The sequence below is a fragment of the Camellia sinensis genome, chromosome 8 (assembly GCF_055761805.1).
Source record: "Camellia sinensis isolate YWXY chromosome 8, ASM5576180v1, whole genome shotgun sequence".
NCBI lineage: Eukaryota > Viridiplantae > Streptophyta > Magnoliopsida > Ericales > Theaceae > Camellia > Camellia sinensis.
This window is the reverse complement of record NC_138968.1, coordinates 89778198-89794894: the sequence shown is the minus strand read 5'-3', so window position 1 is coordinate 89794894 and position 16697 is coordinate 89778198. Positions and strand designations below refer to the sequence as shown.

At 36.0% G+C, this 16697-nt stretch overlaps 1 protein-coding gene across 3 annotated transcripts in view; it reads right to left on the bottom strand.

The window, feature by feature from the left end:
• Positions 1 to 1258: 1258 nt before the first annotated feature.
• The window catches only part of LOC114319475 (D-aminoacid aminotransferase-like PLP-dependent enzymes superfamily protein), a 31655-nt gene continuing 16216 nt past the window's right edge, over positions 1259 to 16697 (bottom strand). The window contains exons 5-9 of one of the 3 annotated variants that reach the window (XM_028266497.2): positions 9247 to 9332; positions 3187 to 3296; positions 3065 to 3097; positions 1744 to 1834; positions 1259 to 1478 (exon numbers count right to left, since the gene is read on the bottom strand). In XM_028266497.2, coding sequence (XP_028122298.2) covers positions 1787 to 1834; positions 3065 to 3097; positions 3187 to 3296; positions 9247 to 9332 — 277 coding nt within the window. In that variant the 3' untranslated portion in view covers positions 1259 to 1478; positions 1744 to 1786. Of the gene's footprint in view, positions 1835 to 3064; positions 3098 to 3186; positions 3297 to 5203; positions 5384 to 9246; positions 9333 to 16697 lie in introns of those variants that run through there. The other 2 variants (XM_028266496.2, XM_028266500.2) reach the window with 2 other exon arrangements.

The window sequence follows — 16697 nt, the reverse complement described above, 5'->3', positions numbered from 1 at the left end:
CTTCGACTTCTCAATTTTTTTACATTTTCTCTACCATACACTTCTATTTTCCTGTTTTAATGGAGACAATTTTTAAATTTTTAACAAGTTGTCTTAAAATTTTAGTTATAGGCGATGAAAACTGTAAAATTTTACAGTTTCATTTTTTTTTATACTGAAATAAATCTTACTTTAAAACTGTAAGATTTTAAAGTTTCATAACATTATTTAGAACTGTAAAATTTTAAAATTTCATAACATGTTTTCCAGTTTGATTAATAAGAATAAATGTTTAATAAAATCGTGCGTTGAAACTGTAACATTTTACAATTTTAGAGCTTACTTTTCAATTTGATCAATATTGGAGATTATTTATTTAAATCCTACAAAAATTTAAAAATAATATATCCTTTTTTCATTGTTGTTTGCTGTTTTTTTTTTTTTTTTTTTTTTTCCCTTCAGTTTATCAATATTTAACACATTTTGTTATATTTTTTCACCATAATTTTTTCATTTATTCTTTTTTTTTTAATTTTCTAATAATATTCTAAACAATCCGGTGAGTCTTCGATGATGTTCAATGAACATTTTGGACAACTTCCAGTGATGTTCGGAACACCGGTGATATTTCAACGAACTTCCGGTGATACTTCGACGACTTCTCGGTGATGTTGAATATTTCGACGAGTCTCGAATGACTGTCTGACGAAAGTCCGACAGCGGTGGAACGTAGCAGCGTTTTTAAAGTTTAAAAAAAATAATAAATATTTTTTTATAACAATTAAAAATATATAGAATTAATTGGTGCAAGCGTTTTGTATTAAAATTAGATGGATTTTAAACTTTGTATATATGACTTACTGGTAAGTGGCCCTTGAAATAATAAGGAACATATATATCCAATAACAAAATTACAAATCTAGAAAAGTATCCAAAATGACATATATGGATCACTTCATCCCGAGACACTACCAAATTTAAATGAATAAAGCTATACATACCAATTAATATACCAATAAGTGTACTAATAGATGATGTGACATAATTTTAGAGATTTTGGATCTTCGTAATTTATATAATGAGTGGAGTCCATAATTTTGAAATGATAATATTATAACATATATTGGTACACTAATTAATATACCAATCATTGCATGTAACACCACAGAATTTATATCTATACCATACATCCAAATTTGGGATTTTTTTTTTTTTTTTTTTTTTTGGTGGGGGGTATTTTTTCTGGGTATATTACAATTATGTTTCACCAATCACCAAATATCTTAATTGCTAACAATTTCATAGGCAAAAGATGACAATCTGTACCAGTACATAAAACAAACCAAACACCTCACGAGAGTAATACCATACGAGTAGAAGAGTTGCATAGAATTCATACGGAATGATTGGTTGATGTTGTCCTAAAACTGCAAACCAAAACTCCCCTCAAGGTGTACTATCTCAACAATATCATTGTCACATCATTTTAAATTGAAATTCTGCATAAAATTTTGTTATGTCAGATTTTTTCCATAAGAAACAGACAATTCAATGTAAAACAGAAACCTTTTGATCCACCAGAATGGTGAAAAATTATAGTGTGCTCCTAAAGCATTGCTCCGACGCCCTAGGAGCCACACAATCACGTGGACCTCCTGCATTTAGGTGCGGAACATGCATAATAGTGTGGCTCTGAGTGGTCTCGGGAGAACTTATTCAATGCCCCAAGAGCATGGAACAACTTCTCCAGAACGTTTGCATTACCTTGTCAACAAAGACAATAAAGTTGAAAGAGCCCCATCAGCCTTTAAGCAATTGCATACCCTTCAACACCAACTTTCTTCATGATCTCCTTCTGCATAAGACACAGAACAGAAAACATTCACTACTTTAAGTCTCCATATGTTTCATGAAAGTTAAGATTAACCAGAAGAAGGGTGCATACAGGTTGGGAGACGAGGTTCATATTGATAGTTATGTTTTGTTGATAAAATATCTTAGTTGCACCAAAACAAATGCTTTTATATTTGATGCAAACACTACACCTCCCACAGTTAATAATACGAGTAAATTGCACTAACCTCCCTTCAATTTATGGAGTTCACTACCCCTTTGTTTAAAAAAATAACAAGTCCCGTTAAGAATATTACATTATCATTGGGTTGATTCAATAAAATGACTATAACTACACATACATGCCCTTTTGCATTGTATCTTTAAAAATTAAATACGTAAAATATTTTATATAAATTAAATATATACTACTTTACAAAAATTAAACATGATAGTGATAGTTTTTTTCGACTATTATATTTTTATATTCTTTCTACACACTTATTTTATGTTAAATTATTATAATAAAAAGTGAAGCATCATTATTATATATTTAATTTGTTAGAACATATAAAGTATTAAAAATTAATTTACATAAAATGTTTTACCATATTAACCTTTAATCATATGGTGGTAATGCAAAATTGTATATAAATAGTCATTTTATTGAGCTAAAATAGCCAATAACAGAAAATTCTAAATGAATCCTAATGGTAGGAGAGGTCCCTGCCTATTTTTCAAAGAAAGGAGGTCTTGGTGCATGGTTCTGAAACCTCATGGGAGGTTAGTGCAATTTACACTCATAATATTTCCTTTCATAGTTAGGAGACTGAAAAATGCGACCATAATATGATTGCCAATAGTTGTGTTGCCTAAAATACAATTTCCAGGAGAACTCTCTCTCTCTGATAAATAAATCCAACATATATATATATATATATTCAAAAACCTGCAAAGAAGGAGAACAAACCTTTGTACACCAGGTGCATACAAAAATCTATAGATCCTTATCAAAGGAAACCTCTTCCAAAAAAATCAATAAGAGCAAAAGAAGATTCACAAAGACTTCCTTTCATCCAAAAAAAAAGATTCACTTTTCTGTCTGATTTGAAAAGTCATAGACCATTTTTATAACATGAATCAGACACACCCTCACTTTTCTGCAGAGAATTCGCTAATGCACTCGTCTTATACACATACACACACACACACCATGTTCACACATAATCTTGTCACAATACACATCAATTACCTGGATAAATGATGTGATCCTCCCAGGGGCCTCCTGATATTAAATAGAGAGCAATATCAAAAAAAATGTGTCATATGGCAGGTCAAAGTCCAAACTCTTGTTACCACTAGAGGTTAAAGTACCTTGAACTGTTTCTCCTCCCATGTTACATCCTTCCATGATTTTGATTCCAACAATTTCCATGAACTAGGAGCTTGAATCGTCTCCACATGCTGCAAAAGCCTCAAACTACCTGCAACAGAGTTTAACTTAAATTTCCCAAAGTAGCAGTAATGAGAAATATACTAAAATTTAGCATGCCTAGTGATCAATATATGTTATATTTTCTCAAATTCCATCCAAAGTTAACCTTAACCACCAAGTTTTTAAATTGTAGAGCCTAGGTGTGAATGGGCAGCAGACATGCCCAGTATGATTTGGTGGACGGCAACCCAGCATGGCTTGGCTTGCTTACGGGTACACCCATGAGCATTGCATCAGCCAATAGTATGTGGCATGTTTGGATGGTGCTTACAGATGGGAGATTGGTGCAACAAAACTTTTGAAAAATGGGAAAGTGTAGCCATTTTCCATAAACAGGTTTGTATTCCTCTTACATGGTGTTGATGTTTCCTCCTGCCATATTGGAAACAGGTTAGAGTGTTACGACAAGTGGGTACCACCCTAGGTATGACGTCATGCCAACATCCCAGCAAGAATTCATATGGATTTCATGTCCCAAAGGACCCTTAGTTGTGGCTATATAGTTGCTAGAGAGTACTAGACAAGTGCCAGGCAATTGGTAGGATGGTGTGAATAAAGTAGTCTTGGACATGTCTAAGTTTCTTGTTGGTGACTTCATTATTAAGGCATGGGGAGATGCCAAGCACATATATGGCTTGTAAGAAGACCCTTGCTTGTGTACACTGGTGATTCAACCCTATGTCTGGCTACAAACACAGGTGGCATAGACAGTCGGCAAAAGCTCTTGGCATTCCATGGCTTTGTCTGATTGGTTAAGACAGATGAGTTACAGGCAGTTGTGCAAGGGTGAGTCGTCAAATGGTGGTGGTAGGAGGGGGTGGGGGGAGACAAACATATAAAACTTGATTCGGCCTCACAACAGCAAAAGAAAGGTTCCAAGTTCCACATGCAGATCCTAACCACACAATTCATTAGGTTGCAATATTAGACAGCTAATTGTTCAAACACACTAAACTTTGAGATGAGTAGAGGTATTTCAATAGGGTTGCAGGGTTTACAAGTGACCCACAATTCGAATTATTAAAAATAAAATAAAAACAAAAGATGACCCAACGTGCACAAGGCTCCCGCTAAAGCATGATGTGACGAGGGCAAGATGGACACAACTTTACACTCATTTCTGGAGAGGGAGAGCTTCTATTTACACACAATATACACTTTCTACACATCCCCCCTCACTACACTTTTTACACACTCCCTTCATTAAGTGTGTGTATAAAGGGGGTTTAGTGTGTGTAAATAGAAGCTCCCCTGGAGAGGTGGTTTTTGTGACTCGAACCTGTGCCACTAGGGACGTTAATGGCAAGTCTTACCATCGGGCCAACCTGTCCTTTTAATGCTCAACGAAATTAAGTTACACAGGGACCAGAGAGGAATCAAACAGTCAGATCGCAGTTATTGAGCAATACAGTTGACCAAATTGCTGCATTTAGCGGAGGCCCAATGAAGCTAGCGCTTACTATGTAGTCCTTACCACCAGTGGATTCAGAAGTTGTTCCTTCACAGGATGAAATCTCTTCAAAATTATTTTGCGTATATAAAGTTATGTAATGAAATTAATAATATGTATCTAACAGAAGTTAGACACTTAGATATATGAATATGCTACCATAATCATGCTTACCTATAGTTTGAAACTGTAATTATGCATAGAAATTTATGAACTGTCTGTTGTGTCTACTACGGCATAGAAATTACTATGACAAAAGAGAAATAATAAAATAATAATTGCTTTTGATAAATAATACAATCTCATTAAATATGGCATTAAGGGAATGCCAAACAAAAGAGAAACAAAAAAGGCAAAAACTCTACAAACTCTAAGAATTGGTCAAGAGAAGGGTTAATATACAAATGTACTCTTAAGCCTATACAAAGGAACTTTTATGCCACCAAAAGATCTATGATTCTGCTTCCCCCAAATAATCCACTTAATGCATGAGGAAACTAAACAGCACAGCTTCTTCCTCATCTTTCCCACACTAGCCCCCAGCCAACAATGTAGAAGCTCCACCACACCATTGGGAAAAACCACTCAATACCAGAAAAGAACTGAAGTCCAAAGCTTTCTTGTTACTTGGCAATGAATAAGAAGAATGTAAAGTAATTATTAGATTCTGTACTTTTCACATAAAGATATGCTATAGACATTGTTTAATTATATAACTGAATTGTTGGTAGCTGTTCCATTTATGGGAGAACTCAATCAAGCACATTGAAAGGGTAGCTGAATATTATTTTTTGGGTAGGGTTCACATATTTGTTGATAAATAAAAGTTCATTAACAAATGCAAAAAAGGAGATGAACCCTAGTCACTCAAAAGCCGAAATCCAATAAACTATACATCCACGGGCATGTATCAATCTTTAATAAGTTCAATAAAAGACAAAATAGAGAACCAACAACCGTCTCTCATTCAAAAGTTCTGCTACCGCATTCCAAATAGTCCACAAAACACCCAATGTTGCTGCTTCCCACACCTTGTCACCTTCTTCTCCCTCTTCTTTGGGCATCCGAAGATTCGACATGAAAGCATATCCCCACATATGTTGGCATTACTCATTCCATACCAAACACTGAAAAAATAAGACTCTAACTCACTAGCCATTGAACAATTAAGCAAAAGATGATTCACTCTTTCCACTATCCTCTTACACATCCAGCACCAATCAATGAACACATTTCACCTTTTTCCTAAGGTTATCAATGATAACGATGGCCTCAAGACCCGTAGTTCACCAAAAAAAATAAAAATAAATGAAACAATCCTCATCAAGGAACCCTAAATATCCAAATACCTTTCCAAGGATGGGAAAAGCATCCCCCCACTACACAAATCTTGATAGAAAGAACGAACAAAAACACCTCTTCTTCGAAGTATGCCAAGCCAAAGAATTATGACCAATCCCTTGGAAGCTCAGAACCCGAAATCATTAACCACCCAAAAAAAGAGTCCTTAGAATGAATCTCCCAAAGCTTTCCTAAACTGCGAATTCCAAATTACAGTATTATCAAACACCACCAAACAATCTTGCAGAGAATTTTTTTTGTCATATACCAAGGGAAATAAATCCAAAAACACCTCCTTCAACAGTCTACGACCACACCATGAATCAAACTAAAACTTAATCCTACCCACGGTACCCACCTTATACAAAAATATTTTTGTCAATTCTTCCCAAACTCTCCTAATATCCTTCCAAAATCCCACCCATAAGGTCTCGCCACTCTACTAATGGTCAGTTACCCTACATACTTCCATATTTCCCTTCCACTACCTCTCTCCACAACCCCTCATCTCTATAGTAGACCTCTATAACAACTCCAATTTATGAATCCCCAAACCTCTCTTACTATGAAGCACAAACACTTCATTTTAATCCCCATAGTAGTGCCCAATGTGTGTTGGATACACACATATGCACCATAAAGTGTTTAGTGGTTTAATTTTTTTGCTAGATATAGTGGGTGACATGTCAAGGACACAAGTGCCTAGTGTCCAGACATGCCACATTGTCGTTTTATCTACTTCCATTTATGTTGGTTATATAGAATTTTTGGTGCAGAAAAAATGTTAAAACCATATTATTACTTCTTAAACAAAATAGTGGGGATTTATGTCATTTTGATAGATTATCTAACCAATATTGAACTTAAATAGTTTTGACATTTGTGATGTAATGGTTCCATGTCTGCACCTATGTTTATGCCTGTGCCTCTTAGCTCCCTTATGTATGGGAACTCCTCCCCTTGTCCCCTCCTTTAATAAACTTTTTTGCAACCTCTCAGACCTGTTAATCATAGCTCCCTTATGTATTGGCCAGCAAACCGAATCCTAATTCACCAAGTGATACTTAAAACTCCTTCCCTTGTCCACACACAAGAAACCTTTTTGCAACCTTTCCAACCTGCTAATCATTGAGTTAGGAATAGATAGAACAACCATTATAAAGGTAGGCAAGTTAATGAGATCAATTGTTTTTCAATCAGGGTCAACCTACCACTCATGAATATCTACTCTCTTCCAAGAAGCCAGCTTCCTTTTAAATCTCTCCACCACCATATCCCACTAACTTAGCATTAAATGAGAACCTAAAAGGCAAACCCAAATAAGTAGGTAACCCATTCACACGACAACACAAAATTTGAGCCACATAATCCATATTAGCCCCCTACCCCACCTTGGTAATCGCTCATAGCCAAGTTAATGTGAAACCCAAAACTGCTTCAAAACACAAAGGACACACCTTATCCACCTCAACTCCTCCTTGGCTTTGCAAAACATAAAGGTATATCGGCTAGAAAGCATAGACACGGACACGCCGACACGTCAACTTTCAAAAAATGCAAGACACGACACGTGAGGGACATGCACAAAATATGTAATTTTATATATTTATTATATGTCTCATATAAAAATATATCATTCAAAGATAATAAATAGATTAAAAAAAAAAAAAAAACGTGTCCTCCAAGTGTCCAAAGGGTGTCCAAGTTCAAAAAAACTTTTAAAAAAGTAGAACATGTTTTGATGAGTGTCGGACACGTGTCGGAAAGTGTCCAGTGAGTGTCGGTGTCTGACATAGACACGATACAGATACACCACCTTCTTAGAAGTGTCCATGCTTCTTGGTATATCGGCAAATATCAAATGTCACTCTAAAATTTGAGAGCCACCCTTATCCCCTACTTCATACACATGAATAGAATTATTTCTTTTCTTTTCTTTTCTTTCTTTTTTGCCCTTGCCATCATCCAAGAGCCTCTACGACAATATTGAAAAAAAAATGGAGAAAGGGAATTCCCGGTCTTAATCTCTTAGACACCCTTCAACAAAATTAAAAAGATCACAATAAAAGCCCCAAAAAATACATCTAAGCAAATTACTCCATCAACCACCAAAGTCTATCTTCTGCATTGCATGGAAGAGAAACTCCCAACATCCCACAAAGTTGAGGTTTTTTTATTTTTTATTTTTTATTTTTAAATATGGAAAATTGGTAGGCATTTAAAAAGTATAGAAGGTTTAATATGGGGCTTATTTTAGAAATACAGGAACTTTGATGTGAGTTTATTATGAAAATAAGCCAAGTTACAGGCAAGGTACATTTTGTTATTATATAAGTTCATGGGGGTGGTCATGAAACTATGAAAAAATTGAGTAGAAGATGAACCAATATTAGAAATTTTTCTTTCAATTTTTTTCTTTTTTTTTTTTGGGTGGAAGGAGGTGACCATGAGACAACATTAGTTCATAAGCCCCACAAATAGTTTCTGAAGAATTTTATTACTATTCATATTTTTTGGGGGGGATCTACTAGTGCTTCTAACAACATGAATGCCAAAATGATGTAGAACAAGTGGCTGCAGATTTCTTAAGGCAATTTGACAAACACAAGTCAAGGAAATCAAATTATTGACCAAGGGGTAAATGATATTTTTGGACAATTTTTACTTGGCTATCCAGAATTTTTATTAAAGAATATAATTTTCTTGATGACCAAGGAATTTCCTGACTAGTTTCTTTCTTATATTATTATATGGTCTCCAAGTATACTTGGTGTCCAAGACTAGTACCATCCTAGTTAATTAGTTTATTATATTAATTGGTCTCCTTTTTTTTGGGTGAATAACTACTTAATCTCCATGTATGCTAAGTGACCAAGACATTATCTAGTATAAATAGTCATGTAAGCCTAGAGGCAAAGGCATTCTCAATCAATATAATTTTCAAGTTATTCTATTTTCCTTACGGATTCAAGGGTTTCTTTCTTGTGGATTCAAGAGTTTTCGTCTACTAGAACGATATATAGTTTTGTGCGTATTCCGCTGCATCACAAAAGGCCCAAACTCGCCACATGTGAAAGACAAGGCTCCCTTGCTATACGTAACCACATATCTTTGAAATATATTGGGGGGGGGGGGGGGGGGGAATTACTTGTAATGAATGCCTCTTCCCAACTTTCATGCTTTGACCATGATGGTGCAACTTCTCGAAGTGGTATTCCATTGCTCAAGCATATGCTGGCCAAAATGAAAATCATTAGCACATACTAAATGAATTTGATTTTGAACATACGAAAACTAGTCAGTTTGCCCGGTTTAGTGCAATATGAACTTTATGTTCTAGGAAAGATTTGATAGATTACACACCCAATAGAGGTAAAAATGAGTAGTGGCAAATTGTAACTTAATACTCAGAAAACATTTCTAATTCCAAAGCATGTAACAATTGGCAACTCTAATTTCCATGAACTTTTGTTTGTCTTCAAGTTGATTTACTAAAATTTGTGAATGAATTTAAATACAACAAGATTTAGTTAAAAATGTACTACCTGTTGTCGTTTGTTTTAAATAGATGTAGACACCCCTAAGACTGGGCAAATCCAAAGGAACCCCTCGATGATGAAATAAAGATGGACCTTGATTACTTTCAAGCGCAAGTCTTCAAATGGAAGAAGTCCCCAACCTTAAACCCTTTTTAGCCAAAAAACATTTTCAAGCCTTAAAAATGTTTCTGAAAAGAGTTTTCAAGGATTAAGATGTCATTTCGAGCATTCAACTAAGTCTGATTTACCTTTTCAAAACCAAAACCTTGTTTCTTTCAAAAGTGAGCAAAGAAGAAGTCAAATTGCGCAAAAGGAGAAAAAACACTCAAGAAGCCTTCAACCTGCAAGTAATCATGAATTTCCTTAGGTTTTATGAACCTGCGAACAGAGTAGGAACATGCGGAGAAGAAAAAGGTGCAGCCGCCATTAGGAAAACAACAGTTGCAGGTTGTACCAGCAACCACAGAAAATATTGCGGCCGCAGGTCTCAGATAGTTTCTTGAGAGTGGTCCTCGCAGCATCTTGGAATATCCTATATGCATGTATATCGAATATATATATATATATATATATATATGCATATAGAATGACCCAGAGGCTGATCCTCGGCCTATATATAAGGCACATTTTGGGTAGAGAACAAAGAAAAAGTTCTCTCCCTTAAACACTCTCTCTCCTCCATTGAAGATTGTTAAGTTATGTGCTTGAGGGTAATAGTGTCATTGTACTTATTCCCTTAATATTATAAATACATGTGTTTAAAGAGGTAAAAAACCTAATTAGGTTTTGTGCATTCTCTCCCAATAAATCTCTAGTTCTGCTCTCTCTCTCTCTCTCTCTCTCTCTCTCTCTCTCTCTCTCTCTCTCTCAATTATTGTGTTTCATTTTTAACTTGGTATCACAGCAAAGAAAAAAAAATTCTTCCTCCATTCTTTTATTTTTTATTCCTTTGTTCTTCCTGATAATGTAAAATAATAATAATAAATTAATTATAAATAAATAAATAAAATTGCCACCATGAACGACTAGGGTAGAGGGTTCCCTCGAAAAAGATTCAAATTTTTTTGATTTTTGATTTTTGATTTTTGATTTTTGATTGCCTATTTTTTCATTTCTCTTTATTTTTTTGGGAAAATTGGTCCTATTTTTTTGATTTCTTCATTCTGTTAGTTTTGTGGTCGATTCATCACTTAGGTCCATACCTATGGAAGCCGACCAGAGTCTCTAGGCTGATCCTTGGCCTCGGTTGCTGGTTTTGGATTTTTTTGATTATTTTCTAGCTTCCCAGAACTATCTGCTTGTTCTATAGTCTGCGTATTGCTCCTTTCCTCAGCCATTGGGTCGTTCTGGCCCTTTTTAATGCTATTGGGTTGTTTCAGTTTTATTTTGATAGTTTTCTGCGGTTGTCTTGTTTATTGGGTGTGCTAGCACTATTCTAGGCCATGGCAGATGATAGTAAGACACCTATAGTCAGTGAAGTGAAAGAATCTGGTTACAATGTCTCTCTTAGTGATAATTTCTCTCTTTAGCTTGCTTCAGTCAAGTTGGATGGTACCAATTATCTGGTTTAGTTGCGTTCCTTTCAATTGGCTATTACTGCTCCTGGCATGTCTGGTTACAAGGGAGTTACTAAGGGTGTGTTTGGTTTGTGTTTTGAGATAACTTTTCAAAAAAAAATTTGGAGAGAGAGTTTAGAAATTTTTTTGGTTTGTTTGGTTGTATATTTTGAAAATAGTTTAGGAGTTTTGGAGTTTGGGATGATTTGATATTTTGTTGTAGTTGAGTAGATATGTGTGAGAGAAAAAGTGATTGAGAAGGAGAGAGAAAAAGTGATTGATTGACGTGTAGGAGAGAGTGATTTTGGAAAAAAAATTCAAAAAATTTGAACCAAACAAAATTTTGAAAGTTTTTCTCAAAAATTGTATCTTAAGATACAAACCAAACAAGCCCTAAGGCTCCCAAGGAGGATGAACCAGCTCGAGATAAATGGCAAAAAGAGAATGTCCTTGTCATGCCTTGGCTTATCAACTCTATCCACTCTAGTATTAGCCGCTCCTTTGTTATGATGGATACCGCTCATGAGATTTGGATTGTTGTTGCTCGGATGTATTCTCAGCGTGGTAATGATGCCCAGGCTTATGAGTTGCGGAAGAAAATACAGGGGTTTGATCAGAAGGATAGGTCCCTTGCTGAGTACTATGCCAAGTTGAGAAAATACTAGCTCTTGCCACAAACTACTTTAGTACACCCCTCTATTTCTGTTTTAGAAAAACTTTTTCCTACTTTAGTAAAGGTTTGTCATACGAATAATTTTTATTGTGATGCTTGTGAGTTTGCTAAACATAAACGTTCTTGTTATCCTCCCATTAATAAAAGAAGTCTTTTTCCTTTTATGGTTATTCATTCTAATGTTTAGGGTCCATCTCATGTTATACCTGTATCTAGTTATCAGTGGTTTGTCACTTTTATTGATTACTATTCTCGTGTGACTTAGGTTTACTTGCTCCGGGCCAAAAATGAAATTTTTTCATGTTTTTAAATATTTCATAAGATGGTACTTACTCAATTTGCTACCCCTACTAAAGTCCTCCGCAGTGACAATGGCACTGAATATATTGATGGTGCATTTCGAGCCTATATTGAAGCCCATGGCATTCTTTATCAAACCAGTTGTGTTGGTACCCCTGAACAAAATAGTGTTGCCAAGCAGAAGAACTGTCATCTTACTGAGGTTGCTCATGCTCTAATGTTCACAATGCATGTACCTAAACCATATTGGGGTGATGCAGTCCTTACTGCTACATATCTTATTAACTGCATGCCTTCAAGTGTCCTCTTTCAACACCCTCTTGACCTTCTTCTTCGGACATTTGTTCACCCTGTTTCCCTTCCACCTAAGGTCTTCAGTTGTGTCTGCTTTGTCCATTCCCCTTGTTCCATTCACAACAAATTTGATCCCAAGGCCTTGAGGTGTATTTTTCTTGGTTATTCCTCTACTCAAATAGGTTATAGGTGCTATGACCCTCACACTCGCAAGCTGTATGTTTCTATGGACGTTATGTTCTGTGAGTCTGAGCCATCTTCCAGGGATCATCTCTTCATAGGAAGGTTTCTATTCTAGAAGAAGAGAATGGTTTTCCGAATTCTATGGTTTCTCCTTCTAGTGGTTGTGAGAGGGAGGGTGAGCCATGTAATGAGGGGGAGGTAATTCCTCAGTTGGATAGATCAGATCTCAAAACTTACTCTCAGCGACAGAAAGAACCCGTGCCTGATGTGCTGCCATGCCAATCATCTTCATCTCCAGTTTCAGGTAAAGAGTCATTAGCTATTAATTCTCTTATCGCTGCTAGTGATATTTATGAAGTTAATGACTCAAATCTTCCTATTGCTATTAGGAAAGGAGTTAGATCTCGTACCCAACATCCTATATCACATTTTGTGTCATATGACTCATTATCTCCATCGTACCGTGCTTTTGTTTCGTCTTTATCTTCTATTTCTATTCCATAGGGTTAAAAGGAAGCTCTTAATGATTCTAAGTGGAAATACGTTATGGCAAAGGAAATGAGAGCACTAAGTAAGAATGGCACTTATGAGTTAGTTTCTTTACCAAGGCGAGGCTAGTTGCCAAAGGGTTCATTCAGATTTATGGCATTGACTACCAAGAGACCTTTGCACCAGTGGCCAAGATGAATTCCATCCGTGTTCTTCTTTCCTGTGCAGCAACTCTGGGATGGCTGTTTCAATAGTTGGATGTGTAGAATGCATTTCTTCAATGGGATCTAGAAGAAGAAGTGTATATGGATATTCCTCAAGGTTTTTCTTCTCCAGCCACTGAGGGGCAGGTTTGCAGGTTAAAGAAAGCTTTGTATGGGTTGAAACAATCTCCCAGAGCTTGGTTCGACAGATTCCTTAAGGTGATGCTTATATTTGGGTATAAGCAAAGCCATGCATATTATACTTTGTTCATCAAACAGTGTGGGGATAAGATCGCAGTACTTAATGTTTATGTGGATGACATTGAGGTGACAGGCAATGATGAAGAAGAAATGTCCAAAGTCAAAGCTTAACTTTTTAGGGAGTTTGAAATTAAAGATCTCGAACCCTTATGGTACTTTCTTGGAATTGAGATTGCTAGATCAGATAAGGGCATCTTTATTTCTCAAAGAAAGTACATATTGGACTTGCTTGAGGAGGTAGACATGTTGGGATGTAGGCCTGCTAACTCTCCTATTGAGGCTAATCACAGGCTCAATAGTAGTGACAGAGAACACGTGGACAAGGGAAGGTATCAAAGGCTTGTGGACGACTGATATACCTTTCTCATACCAAGCCAGATATTGCATATGTTGTTGGTGTTGTTAGCCAATACATGCATGATCCTCGAGCGGGGCATTTGGATGCAGTTCATCAAATCTTAAGGTATCTCAAATCAAAACCTGGAAAAGGCATCTTGTTCTCCAATCAATGTCATTTAAGGTTAGAGGCCTTCACTAATGCAGATTGCGTTGGTGCTATTGATGATAAGAGATTTACCGCATGTCATTGTACATTTGTAGGAGGAAATTTGATGACTTGGAGGAGTGAGAAGCAATCAGTTGTTACGAGATCAAATGCAGAAGCGGAGTATCGAGCCATGGCACATGGCATTTGTGAGTTGATGTGGCTAAAAGTTTTATTGACTGGCCTAGGATTGTTGAGAGGAGGTCCCATGTGACTATACTATAATAATAAGGCTAGTATTAACATTGATCATAATCCGATTCAACATGATAGGACTAAGCACATCAAGATTGATCGACATTTTATCAAGGAGAAATTGAATAGTGGCATCATTTGTTTGTCTTTTGTTACATCTTCTAAACATCAGTTGAGAGATATCTATACACCAACTTGAGAGGAAGTGTCAAGTTATGTGCTTGAGAGTAATAGTGTCATTGTACATATTCCTTTATTATTATAAATACATGTGTTTAGAGAGGTAAAAAACCTAATTTGGTTTTGTGCCTTCTCTCCCAATAAATCTTTGGCTCTCTTCACTCTCTCAATTCTTGTGTTTCATTTTTAACTAAGACCAAGCTTGAAGGTTTTTGAACTTCAATTGAAGCTTGAGAGGGGATTTTGGAGTTGCTTTGCTCTCATCATCTAGCTTGAGGCTTAGGAGGAGGTATAATCACACTTCCATTTCTTTTATTTTCCTTTGTTTTCTCTCTATCTAAACACCTTTGTTTTATTATACTCGTATAGTTCTATTGGGTAGCGATTGAATATTGGGCTTGGGTAGTTGAGATCCTAGTCAGATCTCTAAATTATTGTAGCTTTTTGCTTTCTTTTTCATTTTTTTGCACTTTCTCATTAGCCAAACATGGGTTCTCTTTGAGAATGGTTGAGTCTACCCCCTCAAGCCTATTTCCATGGATTTGAGCCTTTGTCTTGTCTTTGAACAAGGTTTATCCCATTTCCATGATTAGGAGGTAGATTGTAGCCATTATCTTCCCTTTTTTTGTGTTGTTTACCTTCTTTTCTAGTATTTACTTCATGCTCTTAGCTTAGCTCTATGGTAATGATTGAATCTACTCCTCATGAATTATTTCATGGATTGAGGCCTTTGCCTTGCCTTTAGGCGAGACTCACTCCCCTTTCTATGTAGTTGGAAGTAGGGATCATTATCTATCTCTACCTCTCCTTCATTTTTTATTTTTACATTCATTTTCATATTTTTGGGGGTAGATCTAGGTCATCATCTATTTTCATTCCACTATTGTTTGGTACACTTTGCACGTTTATCATGCTTCTAGTATAATTCTTGCATCTAGGCCCTGGTAATCGCATTTTATAGATATTGTTGCTATCTTGTTATGTTGATGATTAGTGGCAACCGGGCCTACAGGATACATTTTATGAGTTTTTCTTACATTCAGTAGAATCTTGCATCTAGGATCATGCTCGTTTTCTAACCCTTTTTTGCATTTAACTTGGTTGGTGTAGGTCCTCGTCTTTGCATCTTGCTTGTCTTTGCTTTCCTTACTATGTTTAACATGCTACCATAAAGCTATTTGCTTACTTGAGATATATCTATGTTTGCTTATTAATATTGGAGGGCATCTTGCCTAAGTTGGAAACACTCCTATCCTTCCCTCGAGAGCTTTCTTCCTTTTTCTTTGAGAAACTCTTGCCAAAACACTTTTCATCAGAAAGAGGATAAGAACTTTTTAAAATAGGTGATTTGCTCTATATTTGTTTGCTTCACACAGTAAAGCTAGAATTAATAATCTAAACATTAACATATTTTGGCAAAGAGTCTCATATCAAGAATTAACAGAAACCGATCTTTGATCGGGTGAGCAGAGAATGCTCAATTGATGACCTTTCCCTCTCCTAAACTCCCGGACCAAGCTTTCTGGCTGCAACGGACAATGGCCTATATTGGTAGGAGTTAGGGTTTTCTAATTTCCTCAAAAAAGATTAGATAGAGACTACAAGTCTAGTGATACGATCTTTCTTTGGCATTACATTGTATAAGTGGATTTTCCATGTATTTGTTGGACATAGACCCTCACGCGATTCACACTACATTTTGTGAACAAGATGGGGGTGAATTGTCGGGCGCACAAATACCCTCCAGAGATCCCACAATAGGTCAAAGTCAAATGTTGCAATTGGCAAGGTAAAGGCTTTCCACATTTAATCTAATTTTGTTTTGCAGTTGGTTGAGTGTAAATTTTATTTCAAAGAGGCTGCATTGAGCATCAAACCATAGGCATTCTGAGGGTTGATTTGAGTACTATATTTGGTTCACTGCAGAGCATTAAATAGCCCGATGAGTGGTGAAAGAATATCTTCCTCCCTTCAACAAATTCTGCTTCTCCAACTTGTGAGTCTCCTCCCAAATCTCTCTGCCACTTTGTCTCAAATTACTAACTTTGAAATCCCAGCTGACTAAATGACCTAAACAAGGCATAGGAAGGAAGCCCACCTTGCACCCCAAATTGAATTATAATCTTTTGAAAATTTTTTTTAAAAAAATGGACGTAAAAATCTATGCGATTCTCAGGACTTG